This window comes from Phascolarctos cinereus, unplaced genomic scaffold (genome assembly GCF_003287225.1).
Source record: "Phascolarctos cinereus isolate Bilbo 61053 unplaced genomic scaffold, phaCin_HiC Scaffold_2;HRSCAF=192, whole genome shotgun sequence".
Taxonomy (NCBI): Eukaryota; Metazoa; Chordata; class Mammalia; order Diprotodontia; family Phascolarctidae; genus Phascolarctos; species Phascolarctos cinereus.
Window position 1 is genome coordinate 240,966,696 of NW_027555625.1, and position 23,582 is coordinate 240,990,277.

The following is a 23,582-nucleotide window of genomic DNA, read 5'->3' on the forward strand; positions in this document are numbered from 1 at the left end:
CCTTTCTGGGCCTCAGTTTCCCCATCTATAATAAAGAAGCCCCATCCCTGGTCTAGATCATCTTAGTATTTGCTGCCTGACAGCTGTAAATCTGCAATCTTTGGTCTAACCAGCAGGTGGTTTTAGGGGAGAACTTAAATTACTTTCTAATGATCCTTGCAAAGAAAAGATTAAAGATGAGAAAATGAGGAAACATCTAGGAATACCTTCAGAGAGACTGGAGAGCTGGATGTGCTCAGCCACCTGAGCCTAGGGACACCCCCAAATTTTCCATTCAAATGCACAAGGTGTTACTTCCAGTATCACCCCATGTTGGCAAGTTAATTCCAGCGGCTTCACAATAACCCATGGTAACTTTTCCGAAATGACATATTCTGGTTGGTAACAAACACCTCCATGCTACAGGCTGACAAGAAATGAGGTGTCAAAAAATCTGCTTATTAATGTCACCTTAACTCCTCACTGAAGAGAAGAGTTAGCTATAAGCTGTCAAGTGGTTTGCGCTGAAAATCATTTCGGGCATTGGCAAGTCAAGGGAATGTTTTAGTCCATGCCCTGAGATTCAGATATAATGCAGCAAGATACACAGTAACAATGTATATTGGGGAGGGTGAGCCTAAGCAGGCTAATCATAATAGTTGACATCTACATAGAGAGTTACGGTTTATAAACCACTTTATGTCCATTGTTACACTGTAACCTTACAACACTTGAGATGCTACCAATAATGTATATTAGCTCCCTTTTACTGATCAGGAAACTGAGGTACAACAAAGATAAATGACTTGGCACACAGACACACATCTAGTAAAAGTACCAGAGACAGTATTTAAACTTAGGTCTTTCTGATTCCCATGCCATGTGTCTGTCAAAAAAAAGGCATAAGTCACTATACTACAGCTCCCTACAATCCTGGGCTTTGAGGTTTGAAAGTGGTCTTCCTTTTTAAGCCATAGATGATTGTCAGATGGGATGTCTGCTCATTTTCCTTATCATTATCTCCAGTCATCTATGGGAGGACCCTCAACTTAGAGGGGCCCTGACACTTAAGAATGAATTGAAGATCAGGGTCTGTCCTTCAGCCCTGTGTGATTCTACCTTTGTTCCCAACAATATTACAGTCAAATTAATTGAAACGTCCTAGAAACAACAATATTGACATCCTCTTGAAGGATTTAGCCAAACATTTGCCAAGCAAATTTTCGAGTGTGGATATTTTGGTTTCTGCCAGTTAACTGAGTAGTTAGAGCATAGTACTAAGAAAGCCAAGATCACAGCCCCCCATAGGAAAAAGGTAGCTTTGCCTCCTTCCCTGGCCAAAGATTGTACTTCTGATCACTCAGCACCTGCAGCTGCAGTGACTGATGTGTGTAGGGCACTAGACTCACATATGTGGCTTGTCACAAGGGGAGACCAGGTGAGAGAATAGATCGGTCATTGTAGCGCATCCCAACTATTGGGAAAAACCCCCACAATCCTGATTGCTGGCAGGTGGAAGGTGTCCTCATCATTCACACCTGTGAACACACCAGCTGACTTGACAACAACTCTAAAAATGGCTTGTCAGTTCAGACTCATTCTTCCCATGAGTGCAGCACAGGAAAAGCCAAAGACTGGCAAGGGACTGGAATTGATAAATCCATTTGTAAGAATGTCTTCTCTTTCTTTGGCATGACCCTAGACTAAGAGCCATCAGTAAGCCCTCCCCCCCTTTTTTGAGGATTAAATACTACTGTACTTGAAAATGGGCAGAAATGAAAAACTTCTCTATACAAAACCCCCCCAAGTAGGGGGGTAGTTCTCTGGGAGTTGCAAACCAGTAACCTTTACAAAAACAAAACAAAACAACAACCCAAAACCTCCTTCAGCTGCAAAAGGACACAGGATATCTTGTTTTCCATCAGTAAAAGAATTCCGGATAGAAAATTCTAAATGTTTCAGGTGTTGTACTGAAAAACAACAACCACCACAACAACCACAACCACAACCAGTACTGTGTATTTCCTTTGGTGGGTGACTTGTCCCTGGATCTGGGCTCTGGTAGCTTCCACAGTCAGAGCCTTGGAGAGGAGAGTAGTCCCCCCTCCACTTCCCCCTTCCCCCTGCCAAAAGCAGCTTTGGCACCGGAGAAGCCTTACTCCAGGAACAGCTTAGCGAGACTCTTTTTCATTTGGAAAGGCTATTGCATAAATTTACACAACTCACCCAGGAGCCATTTGTTGTGGGGCTTTTTCTTCTCTTCCCTTCATCAAAAAGAGGTTTTAACCATTTCCAGAGAACTGGGAAGCTGGCCACCAAAGTGAGAAGGGTGTAGCATGACTGTGTTTGTTGAGAGGAATAATTAGTTATTTAGAGACTCAGCAAACATTGAGTTCACCCCTGACCTGTTACCCTGAACCCTTTAACTGGCTTAACCAGGACAGTGGGGGTGGGGGGAAATGGTGGCTGGAGAGACTGGTATGGCCACAGGAAGATTCATCCCTTGAGTCACTGAGAAAGCCAGACTTGAGCCTGGAATAATTCAGCATTTGCTTTTGTATCCTTAAGCCTAATTCCTTCACAGAAACTAGTTGCCTTATTTGTCCAGAACTGAAAGCCATTTGAAATCAAGATGGCCTGGAAATATCTGGGCCAATCCTACCTCCCCCTTAGACTATATTAGCATGTGTGCTGGGGGAGAGATTCATTGGAATGATTTTCTTTTTACTTTAATACTCAAAATCACAGATCCTTTCTCATCAAATGCCAGGGTTTCCTCAACCTAGGCATATGGCAAACCTTTCAAGCCTGAGTTGATTTTTGTGAATGTGAATTTGAAGTAGCAGAAAGCCCTTGTGGTCAACTCTTCAGTGGTGAATACTGGATATTATACTCCGCACTCTTTTAATGAACACCATCACTGAACAAATTAAATCCCAAATCCTGAATTACTAGCTTTTTAAAAAGATATAAACCCAAATCATTTAATAGGTCTGTCTCTTTCTCTTCTATCCAATCAAGAGATACCCCCTCAAAAAAAAATACTTGGTAATGGAGGATATGACTTAATCTGAAGATTTTATGAAAGGAAACTAACCAGACATTTTTTATGGCAAAATAGAAAGTGTACACCCTTTATACTGTCAAGAAAGGAAATGTTTGATTTGTGGGGGTCAGCAAATTACGATGGCTGGCAGGATTTGGTCCACAGACCATAATTTGCCAACCCCTAGATTAGAGTGTTAAAAGTAGGGTACAGTGGGAAAAGTATTAGAATTGGTGCTGGGTTCAAATCCCAGCTCTGCCACTGAATTTGTAGTGAGAAGCCCTGAGTTTGAATCCTGGTTTTGTTACTTAATTTACTGTGTAGCCCCAGACAAGTCATTCAACCTCTTTCTAAGACTCAATTTCTTCACTTGTAAGGTGAGGGTTTCGGACTGGATGACCTCTAAGGTCCCTTCCAGTTCCAAATCTATGATTCTATGGAACTATGATCCAGTTGAATCACTGACAATAAAGTCATTCAGTGCTACTTTGGAAAAAGAATCCAAAATGGCAGGATTCTGGACAGCAGAGGAGTTTTTGAAGAACCAGATTTATATACCTGATATTTATACAGCAATTCAAATGCAAAGTGAAATGACCTATATAAGGTCACACAGCTGAGTAGGAAACAGAGCCAAGATTCAAATTCCCCATCTTCTGATTACAAATTTAGAGATTCCTCCACTCCACTGTAGCTGCCTCCCAACTGCCTTGCTGTAAAGCTAGTCCACATTCAAATAAGAGCTCCGTTTACAGGAGTCCTGTGCCAACCACGTGACCAAATCATGTAGTAGGTGCTCAAGAAATACTTGTTGAATAAATGGATGTATGTGTTAAAAAGAGTGCTTGGGATTCACAGCCTTAAGATGTTTCTTGGCATTTGTCTGATCAGAAACTTCAACAAAAAGCCAATGGGTTCTTTTTCTAGAAGGCAGTGAAAAGAAGTTAATCAGAGAGCCCCCCAAAAATCCAAAACAAAACAAAACACTTGCCAGGAGAACAGTTCTTTCCTCAAAAGCAGGCAGTTTAAACATCTGTCCTTTGATCTGAGGTCTGTTAGCACTCGGCAGCTTTGAATCCCAGTGACCACCCCCCATTTCCCAAAAAAGAGATGGGTTCCATTGCAATCTGTTTTCAGGGCAGCAAACTATTTAAATGAAATTCTGCATTTTCTGACTCTCAGCCATCCCCTATTGGCTAGTGAAAGTCAAAAAAGTCTAATGTTCTACCCAGGCCCCCTGAAGTTATATGAACAGGCCACTGCAGTTTAGTTTTTGTCTGAACAGTAACCAGACTAAATCTACATACATTGCAAAGGACATATTCAAATCTAGGATGATATGTTTTTTAGCATTCCCCATAAAAGGGCCAGTCTGATTTTTCTAAAGTCATGGAAGGGTAACACAGTACAAAGAACTACAGGATGAACCTTAGGGAAGTGGACTTGTGGATTTGGTTCTCTGGTTTTTGGGGCAGTCACTTTACTTCTCTGGGACTCAGTTTCCTCATTTGATTATCTCTAAGATCCTTTCTAGTTCTAACGTTCTGTAACTCTAGGATCCTAACTGAAGCATGCCAATAGTACCAGTAGGACAGTATGCACCCAGGAGCTCATCCTCAAAGTAGAAGTAAGGTCTGACCCTATTGTGTATGAGTCAGCAATTTTTAATGGTGTTAACTCCAAGAGGGCAGCGTCTGTAAGTAGACTATAAAAGCACCAGGAGAGAAGGGACCTGAAAACATAGAATGACCATAGAAAGACAAGGCTGCCAGAGATTTTAAAAGATAAGGCATTAAGGGATAGAATTTAAGTTCCTTGAGGGAAGGAACTGTTTTGCATTTGTATACATAGGGTTTAGCACAAAGCTGGATATTTGGTAGATGCTTAATAAATTGTTGATTGATTGATTTGAAGAGCTTATCTGGCTCAACCTCTTCATTTTATAGATGAGGAAATTTAAACACAGAGAGGGGAAGAACCTAGCCACATAGTCCAGATAAAATGGCTTGTTCAGTACCTCTGTCAACCACCTTACTTGTAAATGTTAACTAAAAATGAAAATTACAAGCCTGACTCATTTCAAGTGCCTTGTTCTTAAAAATCAACTGTAAACTATTATTTGAAAATACATCTGAGATAAGTTCTTATAGAAAATAGATTTTCATTAGGACTCTCTAAATTTTCCTCCCAGCACAAAGACAGACTTGAACACAGGGCATTTGGACTTAACTCATGTCAACACAACCTTTTAGGGAAATCTGATTAGTATATGTAACAGATAAACATTTTCAAGATCTGTCCTTGTCTTTCCAGCTTTCTCTCCTCAAATAATTAAGGGCTGTGTTTAAAAAATATATTGAATGTAGGAACTAATTAGAACACCTAAAAGGCAGGCAAAAGTGTGAGCCATGCTAACCTTGTAGGTCAGCCTCCCCAGAGCCTCACTTCATCAGAAGTGAGAAATGAAGTCTATTTGGAAGAGCAGACAGTTAGGGCAGACAACTAAATTAACAAGACTGTCTCCGTGTCAGCCAAAACATCATTATGGTTGATTAGTTGAGAGGAAAGGACAGAAATAAAAATGATGAATTTAAAAAAAAAAGTAAGATGCAAGACCCTGAAAGGAATTAGAAGAAAAGGAAGCTGATAAAGCTCTGGAGCACAAAATAGGAGTTGACATATCATTTAAAGCTAACAGCAATTTGGTGGCCCTTCAGCATAATGCTTTAAAGCGAAATGAAATAAAATGTAGCTAGGCCTTTAAAATCGGTAAGATTTTATTTCCAAACACATGTGGACATATTTTAATAATATTCACAGGCATTTAATTATCTCAGGAGTTTACAAAGGCCCTTTGGAGAACTAAGTGGGCTATTTTGCCACTTCAACTGCCCTGACATTGAAAAAATATTAAAGGCCAAGGGAGGGAAGGACTCTGCCCAGAGCCCTTAGTAAGGACTTTAATTATTTGGAGGGAATTGAGTGGGATGTCTGGATTCTCGTAACCAAAGCAAACCAACATCTCTTGACAGCAACTCTGCTTTCTCTTCTGTCTGGGAAGGCAGGGCCCCTTGTTATTTTTACCTTTTGCATAGTACTGTACAGTGAGGTTGCAATCTTGGCCAAGTATTCTGTCTAATATGTAGCAACACCATGCTGTCCTGGCTAATGAATGTGGTACTCCCATGACCCTGCAAGCACCACTTGGATCTGTACACCAAAACAGGTCCCTGTCCTAAGTAAGTGAGGACACGCAGTCTAGATAAACTTCCAGCTACCTTCCCCCCAACTTTACCCAAAATATATCACCAAAACCAAAAATTCCACCTGGTATCAGTGTACACTGATAGGGAAAAGGGACTGGAAAGACATTCTGATGCAGTGATTACAAGAAAGAACTGGACCTGAAGTTAGGAGTTCTGCTTGGAGTATATGGTTCAGCAAGTCACAATCTCTCCCAACCTCCTTTTAAAATAAGGATAATGTGAATCCCATCTATTTCACAATGTTGTTCTGAGGCAAAGAATAGCTTAGTAGAAAAAGAGGTATATGTGTTGTCAGAAAACCTGGGTTCAGCTCTTAGCTTTATTGTTTACTATCTTGTGTGACCTTTAGCAAGTCATTTTAAACACTCTGTGCCTCAGTTTCTTCATCTGTAAAATGAGGGTGTTGGATTACAAGATCTCTAAGGTCCCTCACAGCTCTAAATCTATGACCTTAAAGTGTAAAAATGCTAGTTACCACTGTTAGGAGAATCAAATATGAAAATGCTTGTGCGAAGTAATCATCCCTGACTAACCTTCAGGAAAAGAAAAAAATGTGTGTGTGCCTGTGTATTCACATACACATATGTATTTCAGTGTTTTATGCTGGAATTTTGTACAAGTAAAGCACCCATAAAAATATAAGTACCTGAGGAGGGGGAAAGAGATTACCAGCTGGGATGTCTAGGGGTTTCCATGAAGGAGGAGGGGTTCTTAGTCCCAGTATGATGGGTTTTTCCAATTTTCCAATTGTCTTGAGTTCTTTTCTGACATTTCAATTGCAAGATGAAGCAGACAGAATAGCTTTGGCTCCTGTCCTTCCCCAAAAGGGCACTACCAGCATCAACAAAAAGTGCCCTAAACTTGGGTTCATGTAGCCATTGTCCTGGCTAGACATTGCCAATCTGCCCAGACCTGGGCTATTTATAGAAGCAAACCAGCAGGGAACACACACACACACACACACACACACACACACACACACACACACACACACACACACACTCTACTCTGTCTCTCTCTCTCTCTCACACACACACACACACACTCTCTCTCACACACACACACACACACACACACACACACACACACGAGTCTCTCTCTTTCAAACGTCTGGAAGGACATTTTTACCAGCTAAGTTGATAAGGAGGCCGTTTAATTGCTCCATCATTATTGCCCCTTAGGGAAGTAAAATGGAAACTTCATTGATTCCCCCCCACCCCCGACACACACAGCACTCCCCAGGGCACTCACAGCTTCAGAAGAAGGCACCCCCTCACCAGGCGGCTGGGATAAGGCGGCGGAGGGTGATGACAGAGGGGAGCCGCAGCGAACCAGACAGTCCCAGGGGACTGGGGAAGAGGGGTACTTTTTCCCAAAGAAGCAAACCTTCCTCCAGGCTGATCCATAAAGTCTGCTAGGCTCAGGGTCCGATACCTGTAGAAGGGAGCTCTTGGGCTAGGGGAGGGGGTCGTGGCGACTGCTCACTCTAGAAGCTGGGGCTTTAACTGGTTCTAGGGCCTGGCCATCGCCACCCCACTCCCTCCTCTCCTCACACCCCGCTGAGTTCGCTCAGGGACCATGGGGACAAAGCCGGGAATCGCGCCAGCTGGAGACCTGCGGCGGCGGCGGCGGTGGCGGCGCGCGCCTTCCCACCGAGCCTCCCTACCTCCTCACGGCGGCCCCCCGGGGCCAGAGCCTTCAAAGCCCGGACATCCCAGTCCCTCACCGTCCCCAGTCCCGGGCCCAGCTGGAGGTGACAGTCTAAGGAGCGCTGGGGGAGAGAAGTGGCTTGGTCCGACCCGGGAGACGCTGCCTGCGGGGCTGAAGAACTGGGAGGAATGGGCAACGACTCAGGTAGCAGAGGATGAGCCCTGTCCAGGGCCCTCAGTTCCGAAGTGGATCTGGAACAGGAAGCACCAGGGAGAGCAACTAGACCGCGGGGACCCCCACACCACCTGCCCCGTGGCCCTTCTTCCTCAGCCTCTCCAAAAGTCACAGACTCCTGAGCCCCTACCCGGAGCTGCCAGGCAGGGAAGCCGCAACAGAAAGCACTTTCAGGCTCAGAAAACATCCCAGACGCAGACCTACAGGATGGACAGACAGACAGGCAGACAGATAGACCCCGCACCTCCGGAGGAAAAGAGGATTCTGAAGTGAGAGGAAAGAGGACTGAGGTTTGAAAGCTTAAGGGAGAAGAGAGGTGAAAAGAGGAGAGGATGAGGTAGGAAGAAACGGAGGTGTGAAGAGGTAAGAAGAGGATAGGTTAGGATAAGAGAGTAAGGGTGAGAAGTGAATGAGGAGAGCAGAAAAGTGAGATGAGCAGAAAAAAGGAGAGAAGAGAGCAAAGGAAAAAAGGTGAGAGGAAACTGGAGAGGTGAGGAAAAAAGAGATGAGAGAAAAGCAGTAAGGGGAGAAGAGAGTACGCCGGAGAGAGTGCAGCAGAAGAAGGCTACAAGACAAGGGGTCCTCCAGGAAAGAGGCTAGGGAGGCTGCTGGGGGGGCCAGGACCGAGAGGAACCCGAGTGAGAAGTGAAGGGAGATAGGATACTCACTGATCTCCATGCTCTGGAACAAAGACCTTTTGCAGTTGCATGTGCAGGACACATTGGGCTGCCCGGCGGCCGCGGTGCTGTTGAGACCCATTAAGTTATACATTTAAAAAGGAGGGAGAGGAAAACGGGGGACTTGGAGAAGAGCGAGGGGGGCTCCGGGAGGCACCACATAAAGGAGGATCCTGCGGCTGCCGCTGCTCCAGCCCGGGGAGGGTAGAGAAGGCAATGCGCTTTTCTCTCTTTAAAATAGAAATACAATTCTGGAAAAAATAATTTATAAAACAAAACAAAACCCAAAAAACGGTGGGGGGGAAGAAACAGTCAAACGGGGGGAGGACCTCGCTGCTCTTTCTTCCCTCCCCCCGGCTCCCCTTCTCTCCAGCCTCTCGGTAAGTTTCCCTTGCCCCAGTGCTGGCAGAAAGCGCCTAGCTACTACTCTGTTTCTGCGCTGGCCGGACGGAGCGACGGACTCCCGGCGGCGGCTTCCCCAGCCACTCCGCCTCCTCCGCCTCCTCCTTCAAGTCCAAGGAGATTGGGTTTCATATGGAGATACGGGACTGAGGCAGGCAGACGGCCTGACGTCAGCGCTAGACGGAACTGCCCTTTTCCACCGCACTGGCGGGGGGGGCGGGGCGGGGGGGAGTCTAGGAAGGAGGAGAGGAGCCCCCCTCTAGCCTTGGCGGCTGCACCAATCCCTACCGAGGTTCCCCCGCACCCCCTCCCTTCTCCCTCCCAGCGCGAGAAGGGGGGGGGCGGAATGAATGGGGGGAGTGAAACTGACTCTTAAAGGAACAGAGTGCATTCCCGAATGCACCAAAGCTACCACCACACGCCACCCGCAGACTTGAGACACAGAGATACAGACGTGCACACAGACTCGTCAGGAGGAAAATACATCCAGTGGCTGTGGAGGTGGCGGTGACTTCATTAACTTATGTAGTAGTAGCTTAATGAATGTCATTCTGAGTTATGGAATTCCCAAGCGTCCCTGTCCCTGTCTTTTTGAAGGGGGTGGCGAAGATGGTGGAGAATGGGGAAAGGAGAGTTGGTTTTGTCAATGGCAGGCTCTTTTATTCCTGGCTCATTCCCCTCAGGCTTATCATATTTGGAAACTTCCTCTGCAGTGGGCTACAATCCTAGGATCCGAGCTGAGGTGGTGTGTGTGTGTGTGTGTGTGTGTGTGTGTGTGTGTGTGTGTGCGCGCGCGCACGTGAGTGTGTGCATGCGTGTGTGTGCGTGTGTGTCTGTGTCTGTCTGTCTATTTGTGTCTGTTTCTGTGTGTCTGCACATGTGTGGCGGGGGAAATCTGCGTAATCCTGGTCTAGCTTAGAGGGCGCAAGGGAAGTGGACAAGGAGTGCTCCTCACTTACCCTGCGGGGGCATAAGTCTCGAGTCCTAGGTAGGACTTCATGAAGGATAACACGGAGAAAAGCTCAGAATACCGCCCCCCACCCACCCACCCACACAGCATTCCAAGCACCAATTTGGAATAGAAAAAGCACCTCCTGTCTCAGTCAACCGGTGCTTTTCAGCCATTCCCTCAAATATAACAGACAGTGAGGCTCAAATAAATTTTAGTTGATGGTTTATGGCACCGGCTGACTGACCTCAGGTCAGTGTGAGGTAAAAGGAGGACTTTGTCCTTCACTTATTCTTTATAGGAACAAAGGAATGAAACCCAAGGAAGTCACATTTTAGAAGGCATTATTTTTAATTTATGGGTTTAAGCAATTTTATGAGGTGCAGAAACCCTGCAGAAGTGTATTGGCGTGTAAATACGTTTTGGAGACTGTGGCCTGGACCTCCCCTCGGTCTTTCTACTTAAGTGTTATTCCAAAGCTTTAGTCTTGTGAGGAGAGAAAGAGACAGAGAGAGAATTTTAAAAAATCGAGAGACAAGGCAAGATCAGAAACTAATATGGATTCCAGAAGTTGATTGTTTTGTTAGCTCCCTACAGACATCAGTGCTGTAGACTGGTGTGTTGAGAGACAGAGAGTTGATTATTTGGGAAAGGAATAGCGAAGAGATAGGAAATAGACCTTTAGAAGAAGAAAAGTGGGGATTTATGCTGCAAGGATTGGAGGGCAGCGCATTTTGTGCTCATTTTTTTAATCAAGTAAAAGTATATTACTCTGAATTTATTATAACACCACTCCTGCTTTTAGTGAAGAAAAAGACTCCCCCCCCAACCAAAAAGTCATTGTTTTAAGAAGGATTTAAATTTGGTAGCTGGTTAAATTTGGCTCACCATATGAAATGAGTGAACCCCAAAAGATATGAAGCTTGAAGTAGATTAATTGAAAGACAGCATACCAGGAACATTCAAATTGTCTGTGTTTTATGTATAGAAACTACAACTGTTTCTTTAAGAGAGAAGCCAAGAGGATGACAATTGTTAACTGTCATTCTATGAGATACTTCTCCCTATGGAGTCTGGGAGAGTGTGTGTAAGAGAGAGATAGTTTAACCTGGATCTGAGATAAACTATGGGGAAAACAGAAAGAAGGTGAGGGTACACGTCTTTCTTGTTAGAACTGTCAACTATTATTTTATGAAGAAACATTATAAAGAAAATTTTATTAAGAGTAACTCTGGAGGGAGACTATTAAGAGGGCTTGAGAGATGTGATTATTTTGCAGTCATGACTGGAGATAAATTGGAGAAGACAAAAAAGAGAAACAATGAGACCTTATTTGTTATCTTAAGTGAACTAAATGGTGTAGAACTGTGTGTTCTCAGATGTTGAGAAGTCCTCTGCAGTTACAGTGAGGGTTTGAGGTGATAACCTGCTGTGATCTTTCTCCTAGATAAAATATTGTAAAGAATTATCTGTATCTATTTTATTATTGATTTTATTGTTAAGCTAAATATGTAGCAACTTTGATATCTAGTCTGAAAAGATTAGATTTTAATAAATATAGAGTTTGAGTAACTACTCTTGGGAAAGAAGTTTTTTTCCAGTTTATTAAATTAATATTAACTTGATGAAGTGGAGTAGAAGCTCTGAGCTTAGTTGATTAATTTAGAAATATGTAAAATTTTTATTAATTAACAGTAAATATATAAACATGCTTTTATTTTATTCAAGAGCCTGAGATAAGATTAATTATGAAAATAAGCCAAATAGCAGACTGAGGGATGACAAACAAGTGAGGTTGGAGGCAGCTGGTGGCCTAGTAGATAGAGTGCTGGGCCTGGAGTCAAGACCTGAGTTCAAATGCAGTCTCAGCCAATTGGGGGAAGTCACTTAGCCTTTGCTTCAGTTTCCTCAACTGTAAAATGAGGATATTAATAGCACCTACTTCCTGGGTTATTGTAAGGATCAAATGAGATAATACTTGTAAAAAGCACTTAGCACAGTGCCTGGCACAAAGTTGGCACTATATAAATGATTATTCCCTTTCCTCTTTCCATATGACCCTATTACACTTAGGGGATTGTCATTCCTAATCCTGTTCAACACACACACACATCTCAATACACATACACCAAATTCCTACTTTGAAGTCTCATTTTGGCATAGAGGTGACATAGGCAGCACTAGAAGAGCACACTTTCTGACAAGTGGGAAAGGTTCAGAATACTAACTCAGAAATGGATTATATTGCAGGGGTGTGCCGGAGCTTGCTCCTATAGAACTGATAGTTAAATTATATGAGATTTGCACCTCAGAAGTTGGCAATCACTACAAATTGAGGCTTGATTTATTCATTTATTGATTATCTAGACTTAAGAAAGTGATGGGAGAAAATGTTTATAATGCAAATTAAATTGAAAAGTATGCCTTGTGTATATATTTGTTTGCTTTTTAGAATGGTTGTTAAACATTTGACACATTTGATTGTCATTTTCACTGAAGATCAACAAAAGCTAAACTTGGAGAAATTCAATACCAGGGAATTGGCCAGAGGTCTGTTACTTGCATTTCTATAATGTTTACATTTCCACAGTGTTTACATTTCTACAAGTGCAGCTTGTGTGTTTTCTTGCAACTTGTGAGGTGAGCAGTACATTTTACAGATGAGGAAACTGAGGCCTCAGGGATAAAGTGAGTTATCTATGTCACGCAGCTACTTAGTGTCAAAACAGGGATTCAAACCCAAGTCTTCTGAAGCTAAATCTGGAGCTCTTTCCACTATGCCAGGTTGAACATGAGGAATTGGCTTCAACATGGAGGAGTTGGCTTCTACATTGGTGGAGGAACTATACTAAGGAAATAATTGATCTTTGAAGTATTGCCACTTTTTTGAAATGCCAACAATCCATAAACAGAAAAACTCAGTTTTTTTAGTTCAGTGTTCCAAACAAGAACAAATTCTTCCTTTCCTTTCTTTCTTCTCTCCTCTCTTCTCTCCTTTCTTCTTTTTTCCTCTTTCCCTTCTTTTGCTTCTTTCTGTCTTCTAAGAAGGTATCACTGCCTCTTCTTTTTGCTAAGAGTTAAAGATCTAGATTAGGGCTTTGTTTCTTGGAGATGCTAGCATGCACACAGAGCTGCTACCAAAGCTGAGACACTTCTGCCTAATATGGAAACAGCTTGCTTGGCCAGGGAGTTCTAACTCCCATATAGCCAGCATAGAGCAAGCTCAAATGCTAGTACTTTATCAGTGGTAACTCCAATTCCTTTTGATTCACAGTGAGCTATTTGGAGAACAGACTAAATTGAGATGGGGACTGTGGCCTAGTCTACATGATGACAAAACAACTAATGGACTTAGTAGGAAAAAAATCATTCTAGTTTTTGCAGCACTCTAAAGCTTACATGAAAGCTTCATTATCCTTAATCACTGATAGAAAGGGCGGGCTACTGAAGACTTTAGGCTTCACAATTGATCATTTACTTGTTAATATAAGTATTGGGGGAAAACAAATGTATAGAATCACAGAATTTTGGAGTTAGAAGAGACCATGAACATGGGATGCCAGAGCTGAAAGGTACCTTAGAACACAAAGCATAGAATGCCACAAGGGAAGGTACCTTGGAACATAGAGTAATAGATTGTTAGAGATGGAAGGGACCTTAGAGGCCATTTGATTTGATGTCATCATTTTACAGATGGGGAAACTTCAAAAAGGATAGGTACTTAATATAAAGTAATCTTACAGTTGTATATAGCTTGTTTCATTCAGAAAGGATCTGGGTTATAAGAAAAACAAGAAGAATTAGTTAAAATGCTATTTATTTCTAGACATTTAAGCATTTCTACCAATACTGACCCTGAAGAATTAGAGTTCAAATGTTCCTTCCTCTACCTTTAAATTAGGAATATCCCCTTATCATTCCCAATCCTAAGAAGTGCTGTCCTGAAGAGTGGTTGAATAATCCACAGATCAAAGATAAATTCAATAGATTTTTTTTTCATAGAGGCCTTGATATGGAACTTGAGAATAGTTTCCCAAAAGAATTTCAGCCAGACACAATTGTGAAACTCATTTCTGTCCCAGCTCAACAACTTGGTTAGCAAGTGGTTCTCAGAACCTGACGGTGAAAACTAAGCTTCAGCACAAATTGTGTGTGTGTTGTCAGTGGGTATCATCTATAGCAAAGTGATTTTAAAGAGAAAAGGCCCTGTTCAAGCTGACAGGGAAACTGTGCTACCAACTGCACAACTGATTTGGATCCATGTTGCCAAGCATGGTTTTGACAGCCAGTTTTGAACACGATGGAAGCCAACGGGGCTTTTGGCTACAGCTGAGTGGCTGCATCATCATTCCTTCTAGTGGGTGCTGAGCCTTGTGCGAAAGACTGGCTGACTATCTGTATGGATGGAATTCTTTGATGAATGGTGGTAGTCTGAAATACTAGGGGAAGGCCTACTGTTTTATTTTTTTTAATGGCACTCACCATAACTTCCCATTATTTTCTCCACTCCCCCAAAAAAAGTACTAGGGGAAAAAGTTGTATTTTCAGAAGCAAGCTCTTACAAGTTTGCACATTTTTATCTACTCCCTTGTGGGAAAATACCAGTTTTTGAGAAGTGATTCTAGTTAAATAACTGACAACAACAAAAATTAGTTGTGATCCAAAGAGCCCTGAACAAGGAGTCAGGAGATATAAATTCTAATTTAGAGCCAACTGCCAATAACTGGTGTGTCTGGTATCAAGTATTGCTTCCTCTTTGGGGGCCTTAGTTTCTTCATCCACAGAATCAGAGGCTTTTGGTTTAGACAGTATCAATAGTCCTTCTAATCTACAAGGTTTTGGCTATAAATATTAATTATTTCATGTAGATTTTAGAATTTATTTCTCTAAGAGTATATAGCTTAATATAATTTCATCTTGTTTGTCTTTTTATCTAATTGATTAGAAAAGGACCTAAGTCCCAAGGCACAGCTAGGTGGTGCAGTGGATAGATCAGGAAGATCTGAATTCAAATTTGTCTTCAGACACTTGTTAGCTCTGTAAAATGGGGGCACACTGGAGAAGGAAATGACAAACCACTCCAGCATTCTTGCCAAGAAAAGTCCATGGGGTCACAAAGAGTCAGACATGACTGGACAACCAGTGCCAGGCACTATGCTAAGCACTGGGGATATAAGTACAAAAGAATGAAATGAATCCTACTTGAAGTGAGAATCACAGAATGTTAGAATGAGACGGGACTTTAGAACATAGAACGGAGAATGTTAGAACTGCAAGGGAACTTAGAGATCGTTCAGTTGGACCCCATCACTTCACACATCGGAGAATAAGACCCTGATTAGGGAAGTGACTTTCATAATGTCACACAGTAAGCTACTTGTAGCATTGGATGAAACTACCATCCAAAAAACTAGAATAAAGGAGTTTAGCAGAGATCTCTCATTTCCTAGTACTTCTTATAATCTATTTTCTATGCTACAGGCATATTGAGTTTTTTTAAATTGGAATGGGATGGTGGAGGACTAATAATTTCAAAAATAGCTCTTTTTTTAAGGTTTCCAAAATGTTTTCCTCAAAAGGAGTCCCTGAATTATATGTGTGTATATACCTATGTGTGTGTGTGTATATATGTGTGTGTGTGTATATATATATATATATTTATATATTTATATACACATCTATATCTATATATGAGGGATGAGTAGGGAGGGTACAGAGGAAGAAATCATACCAGTGATTTCAGGGATGCAAGAGCACTCATAGTGAAGTAACTCCCAGTAGATGCTGGTCCACACCTACTATTTGTCTTGTAGCTGAATTTAAGTGACTTACTTGCCAAAGGCAGGTTTGAACCCAAGTCTTCGAGTTTGGGAGGCTGGCTAGCTATCTAAGTCAAGCTGCTTCCTGTGCAGGTGTTACTGACCCCAATTTAGAAATGAGGAAACCGGGGTTCAGAGTTGGAAGTGACGAGCCTATGGCCACACAGCTAGTCTGTTAAAGTGACTGCAGCTCACTGTACGAAGGTGGAATTGCAGGGCGTCTTATGAGTCTGGCTATCAGTAGATGTCCTTATGTCCTACGCTCTCCAAAATGGCCCAATACTATCTCTTCAAGACCAGGACAGTATGGATTCTTTATCTTGCATCCGAGTGTCTGAGACTTGAATATGCCATATCTGATATTTCTTTCCTGCCTAAGCAGTAGCGACTGCTGCATAATGGCATTAAGCCACATCTAGTTAAAGGTCTATGGAAACGAATATTAAAACACGTTCTCGAAGCTGCTGCTTCATCACTGCTAAGCTTCAGCAATAAATCAACCGGCCCCTTTAAATGTGTCTAGACAAACCCCCGCCTCCAACCCCAACGGCAAGGGGGGGCGCACCAGACACTTGTTAAGTCATAGGCATCACCCCTCCCCCGCGACTACAACGTTAAGTGACAAGTCATTATGACCAATCCTAAGTTAAGATTCTGAAAGAAGCAAGTTTGATTGGTTATCAATAGCCGTGGGGGAAGCCAATGGCAGCAGAGGGGGAAGGAGCTCTGAGCTCCATGTGGGTTTTAAATCCACGTGGTGGCGGGAGGGCGGGAGCTGGCGGGCGTTGTTGTCTGGAGTCTCAGACAATTCATTACCCGGGCAATTAGGGCCGCAGAGGAAGGGGGTTCACCTCGGCCTGACCCGGGGCTATCACCCAGGCACAAACAGCGTCTCCTCCGCCTGCCGCCAGACGCGTTAAAGGCACAGAGACCTCCTTGTTGCCGTCTCCAGCTGGGCAGGGGGAACTGGGCTGGGGGCCGCCGTATCCAGAGCGGCGGGGCCGGCGTCTGGGCGAGAGAGCGCGCGAGTCAGGCGCTGTATCCTCTGATTCTCGGCGGGGGCGGGAGCGGGAGCGAGCTGGTGGGACTGTCAGTTCGAGCTCCTGGCCCGCAGATGGTGGGAAGCGAGCCGCCCGGGGACAGGTTCAGCTTGGATGTTGAGGGACCCTGCTCACCCTCTGCAGTCCGGCTTGGGGACGCTCCGGTGGCGCCGCTCAAGAGTCCCAGCGCCCGCCCGGCCTGCTGCGTCCAGATGCTGCCCCGGGAGAACTGTCTCGCTCCCTTGTCTGCTTCTCCGAGTCTGTTCCTAAGAAACCTTTCACATCCGAGATGACATACCTCCTTATTCCCGGTATTCATTCATTCAAACTTTCAACACACTCATTAAAATACCTACTGTGTACGGAGCATACTAGAAGAGATAGGAAGATAAAATAAGATACAGTCCCTACTCAAGAAGCTTGCCATTTAGAAGAGGAGATGACAGGCACACAAATAGCAAAAAATTAAAATGTGATAAGTAAGAATAAGAGAAGTAGTCTGATGAAATGTAAAGAGGACTGGATGCAAGAGTGAAAAGACCTCTACTTGAATTGCATCTTTGTGACTTAATAGATGTGTCTTTCGGCAGGTCACTCAAACTTTCTGGACCTGTTCCCCCTCAGTAGAATGAGAGGATAAACTAAATGACCTCTAAATGGCATTGTGGTTTTGTAGAAAGAACTCACTTGAAGACAGGAGAGATCTGGGTTTAAATCTTGCCTCTGACCACTTAAACTCTGGGAGCCTCAGTTTCCTCATCTGTAAATGGGATAATAACACTACTAAAAACCTCATAAGGTTGTTAGGATCACATCAAAGGATCACATCAAAGGATAATATACAGTAAAGTGGTTTATAATCCTTAAAGCTATGTAAATGTAAGCTATTATTACTCTCTAAAGTCTCTTTTTCTTCTAAACTTTTAACCTGTGGGTGAAAGATCATGATACTCTCTTCAAGTAGTTGTCCTGTGGGAAGGGATTAAATTTCTTCTGCTTAGCTCCTGAGAATAGAACTAGGAACACTGGAAGAAATTAGAAGGTAGGAGATTGATCAGGACACCCACAATGAATCGACCCTATCTTCTCTAATGAGGTTGATGTAATCACAGAAGATAAGGAGCAGGCAACTGAGGCAATAAAATGTTGGTGTCAAAAGGAAATGTGAAGAAGGGCTTATACAAGTATAAGTTGTGGAAAAAGTTCTGTGGTAGAATTAGAAAGCAGCTAGTCATTGGATGGTCAAGGATCAGCCATGCCCTTAAAGTCCTTTTAAAAAGCAAGATGTGCTCTCTAAGGTAGGAATGAAGGCAGCAGAAAACTCTTACCGAACTTGGCCCCCATTGGGTGAGAAGAGCTATGGAAGAATCCATCACTTAAGAGAGAGCCACCCACACTGGAGGGTGGCTGCAGAAGGGTTATTTCTTCTGATCACTCCTCCCACCCCAAGGCATTTTTTGGAGGAGCTACTCCCTCAGTAGGATAACCATCTTAGTAGGGAGTTGAGGCAGGAGACAGCTCTGAGCAGTGTTATCTCCAGCAGTCCAGAAGAGAGCCAGACCTGGCTGTCAGTATTGAGCTATATAGAGGAACAGACCCACTGAGCCCAGCTGAGTAATCTGCCCAGCAGAGATGCTGGGGAAAACATGAAGATACAGTGAGAAAGGAAAGGATATTGAAGCCCTGTAGTGCTGAAAGAATAAGTTGGTATTCACCCATGTTCCTTACATGTGTGCCTCCCTCAATTGGTATATTCAGTGTGTCTACCTTCTCCCTCATGTGTGTATAGCTCTGAGAGAATGTGTTTATAGAGGGAGGGGGATGTTTTTTCACTATTTCTCTTGAGATGCCATCTCAGTAATGCCTTTGCTTTGAGCTAAGTGTGACTATTAGAGATAAACATGTCCAAAACTGACCTCATTATCTTTCCCCCTAAGCCTTCCCCTTCTCCCAACTTCTCTATTACTATAGAGGGCAATGACATCCTCCCAGTCCCTTAGCCTTACAACCTAGGTGTCATCCTCAACTTCTTACTATCTCTCACCCCACATATCCAGTCTATGGCCAAAGCTTGTCGATTTCACCTTTGCAAAATCTCTCAAATATACCTCTCCTATCCTCTGACATGGCCACCACCCTGATGCAGGCTCTCATCACATTGTGCCTAGACTATTGAAATAGCCTGTTGGTTGGCTCTCACTCCAATCCATCCTCCATTCTGCCACCAAAATAATTTTCCCATAGGGAAAGTCTGACCATATGTCATCCCTCCACTCAGTAAACTCCAATGACTTTCTATCACCTCCAGGTTCAGATACAAAATTCTATGTTTGGCATTCAAAGCCCTTCATAACCTACTCCTCTCCTACTTTTCCAATCTACCTAACACCACACCTTACTCCCGAACACAAGCTTGTTGATCCTTTAACGCTGATCTATTGACTGTTCCATTAATAATGCATTACGTCTGTTTGTTAAGGTATTTTCTCTGGCTGTCCCCCCTGTGCCTGGAATATTCCCCTTCCTCATCTCCCCTTCCCAGCTTCCTCAAGTCTCAACTAAAAATCTCATCTATAGGAAAGCTTTTCCCAACCCACTCTAAATTCTAGTGCCTTCCCTCTTTTAATTATTTCCTATTTATTCTGTATATAGTTTGCACACATTTGTTTGCTAGTTGTCCCTCCCACTAGATTGTGAGCTCCCTGAGGCCAAGGGCTGTTTTTTGCCTCTTTTTGTGTCCCCAGTGCTTAGCCCTGTGCCTGACACATAGCAGGTGCTTAATAAATGTTTATTCTCTGACTGGTAGGGACTCATGAACTATTGTTTTAGGCAAGGGAAATTCCAGAGTACCTTGAACCTGGAGACCAAAACAGAGTGTAAGTGGGGTGGGCTAACACTGAAAGAACTGCTATGCAGAGAAGCAGATGTAAGCTTGATGTAAGGAAAAACTTTTTCACAAATAAAGTTGCCTTAAAGTAGAATGGACCACCTTGTAAGGGCATGTATTAGAGGTCTTCAAGTCCCCTACTTATCAAAGATTCTGTAGAGGGGATTCCTACATGTGATCAGATTAGACTAGAGAACCTCTAAGAACATGTGATTCTGTGAACTGTGCCTTTAAGAAATGGTAAGGTGTCAGCAGGCAGAGATTGGAAAAGAGACGCCATTGCAAACTTAGAGAACAGCATGAGTAAGAGCACAGAAAGTGGCAGAAAATGTAGCAAGCGTTTTAGGGTTCATCAGTTGTCTAATTTGATTGGAGCATAACATAAGTAGAGAAGAGTAATGTGACCCAAGAATCATAGAACATAGAGGTTATTTAGTCCTACTGACCCCTAAAAGGAAGTAACTGTCTGGAGTAACATGACTAGTAGGTAACAGAGCCAGGATTTGAACCCAATTCTTCTGACAGCAAATACAGTGCTTTTTTTTCATTACAATATATCACCTCCAATTTGGAGTTTTATTGTGAGGGTCTTCAGTGGTAGGTAGACATTGGGAAGCAATCATAGATTTTTGAGCAGTGCATACACAATCATATATTGATAACCTGTTGAATGTAAGGCACTGTGCCAAGGGCTGAAGTGATTTAAAAACCTGATCAGGGCCAAAGTTATAATGGAGAAATCCAGGAAGTAAGAATCAGGATGCCTACGTTCTCATTTTAGCTCCAACTGTCCTGGAGAATTTCAAGGGTAAAAGGAAGTTGTGGTCTCTTGGATCCATATAACCAATCATTTAAAGAGTTTTGGAATAAAGATCCCTGAGAAGTGATTGGAAAGGGAATACAAATTGATAATCAGAACTACCTAAAGTTAAAGACGACTTTCTAACCCTGAGTCAGACAGAGCCTTGAAACAGGGTCTTGGATCATGCTGGAAGGAATTAGTTCAAAAGGCACACAAATTAACTGGCTGACCTCTCTGTGTTGCAAAATAGCTTAGTTTCTGACAGACCTCTCTCTCACAGCTGAAGTTTTACCATCATCCAATAACTAAGTGTGTGGAGGTCTGACTTTCTCAATAAAGAATTAAAGCTTAGCTTCTGATCTATAAATTACAACAAATAGAGATGGAAAGAGCCAAATCACCCTTTATGGCAAAGAGTTAGCGCCTTAGCTGAAGACTACAACTGGGGCTCATTGGGTGGCAGCAGTGAGAAGAATGCAACAGAGAGAGCAAGAGAAAGCCCTAGGTCAACGCAGAGATGTAATGTATTGCCTACTGGTGATACCAGCCTAGTGAGAACAACACAGTGACATTAGCAGAAGACATGGGCAGCCTGGCAGCATTGGAGACATGGGCTATGTTTCCATGCATGTATTAGAAATAGGTGTCTCCTACACGTGTATGTCCTGGCCACACACATTTCTTTTATGTTTCATCCCTAATATGTGGTCCTGAGGTGTGTCTACTCTTCCTACTGATGTTAGGTGTATTTGTGGGAGAGTGTGCCCCTGACTTATGGGAAGAAATTCTATAGCTACTTTTCTTAAAATGTTATTTCATTAAATGCTTTTGCTTTGGACTAATTGTGTCTTCTGAGCAGTAAAATAAACCGAAAAGGAGGAGCACATTAGTGGAAGTTTATAAATTATAGTATTAGGAGTACAGATCCACAAGGTACCTATAACCTAGAAGGAACAGCTGCCCCCTGGGGACCCAACCTATCACTGTTGAATGTGAGTTTTTGAAACAGCTGAAAGGAGTATTAGATTTACTATCCTTAGCGCTTCTCTCTCTCTCTCTCTCTCTCTCTCTCTCTCTCTCTCTCTCTCTCTCTCTCTCTCTCTCTCTCTCTCTTTTCTTAAAGAACCATAGCTCACTGTGGGCATCTATTGAACTTGTAACTAGTTAAAACTTTACATCTTTTCCACAGAATGTCAGTAGTGAGGAAACTGTCTAATAAATAAATCAGACCACTTCCTTTTCCCCAAAAACCTATTCTAGACGTTGGAAGGCATCAACCTGCTGATCCAGAGAAAAGAAGGTCACTCTTCATGCTGCAAAGAGAAGGCCAGGGTCCATTGAAATTCATTCTCAAAAATCCACAGCCATCTGGGCAGTTTGGGGAGATGGCCAATCAGAATTTTATAGGTAAGAGTTGGGTTAATAGACCCTCTTTACCTCATTAAAAATCTCATTTCTGCCTCTACATTTCATTCAGCTAAATAGAAACTTAGCAGAAGCCATCTTGTGCTTAGGATTATAAAATTTAGGAATGAGACCATAGAGACCATCTTTCTTCAACAACCTTTTAGTTTTACAAATGAGGAAATTTAGCCCCACAGAGACAGTCATATTCTTCCCCTGCCTCAGATTTAGTAATTATTTATTTATCTTTAACATTCTTAAAATTTTTTTTTGAGTTCTAAATTCTCTCCCTACCCCTGCCCCTCCCCACCCAGTAAGAAGACAAGAAACATGATATCAATTATATATGTGAAATCATGCATCACATTCTCATCTTAGCCATTTTGCAAAGAAAAAAAAAGCAAGAAAAATAAAGTGAAAAAAATAATGCTTCAATTTGCACTCAGACTCTACTAGCTCTTTCTCTGGAGATGGATAACATTTTTCATCATACATCCATCAGAATTGTCTAGGATCATTGCATTGACCAGAAAAGCTAAGTCATTCACAGTTGATCATTATACAATATTGTTGTTCCTGTATAAAATGCTTTCCTGATTCTGCTCACTTCACTTTGCATCAGTTCATATAAGTCTTCCCTTTTTTTCTTCTGAAACTATCCTACTTGTCATTTTTTGTATTATAATAGTATTTTATCACAATCATATACCACAGCTTGCTCAGCTATTCCTCAATTGATGAATATCCCCTCAATTTCCAAATTTTGCCACCAAAAAAAGAGCTGTTATAAATAATTTTGTACAAATAAGTCCTTTTCCCTTTTCTCTGATCTCTTTGGGATACAGACCTAGTAGTGGTTTTGCTAGATCAGTTTTATAGACCTTTAGTCATAGTTCTAAATAATTCTTCAGAATGTTTGGATCCGTTCATAACGCTAAAACCAGTGCATTAGTGCCCCAGTTGTTCCACCTCCCCAACATTTGTCATTTTCCTTTTTTGTCATATTAGCTGATCTGTGGGTTTGAAGTGGTACTTCAGAGTTATTTTAAGTTGTATTTCTCTAATCAATTGTAATTTAGACCATTGTTTAGTGTGACTATTGATAGCTTTGATTTCTTCTTCTGAAAACTGTCTGTTCATATCCTTTAACCATTTATCAATTGAGAAATGACTTGGAACTTGGGGAAAGCTTGGAACTTTGGGCTTATCAAACACTAGAGTACTATGGTCCTTTACTACATGTATTGTGTACCTAATCTATTCCACTGATCCACCACTGTATTTCTTAGCCTGTACCAGGCTGTTTTGATGATTACCACTTAGTAATACAGTTTGAAATCTGGTACTGCTAGGCTACCTTCATTTACATTTTTCTTCATTGATTCCCTTGATATTCTTGACCTTTTGTTTTTCCAGATGAATTTTGT

At 42.5% G+C, this 23,582-nt stretch overlaps 1 protein-coding gene across 3 annotated transcripts in view; it reads right to left on the reverse strand.

The window, feature by feature from the left end:
- The window catches only part of PMEPA1 (prostate transmembrane protein, androgen induced 1), a 92,590-nt gene extending 83,176 nt beyond the window's left edge, over positions 1-9,414 (reverse strand). Inside the window, exon 1 of one of the 3 annotated variants that reach the window (XM_020981447.2) lies at positions 8,844-9,414. In XM_020981447.2, the coding sequence (XP_020837106.1) occupies positions 8,844-8,946 (103 nt within the window). In that variant the 5' untranslated portion in view covers positions 8,947-9,414. Of the gene's footprint in view, positions 1-7,542; positions 7,859-8,843 lie in introns of those variants that run through there. The other 2 variants (XM_020981448.2, XM_020981449.2) reach the window with 2 other exon arrangements.
- Between the last annotated feature and the right edge of the window lie 14,168 nt (positions 9,415-23,582).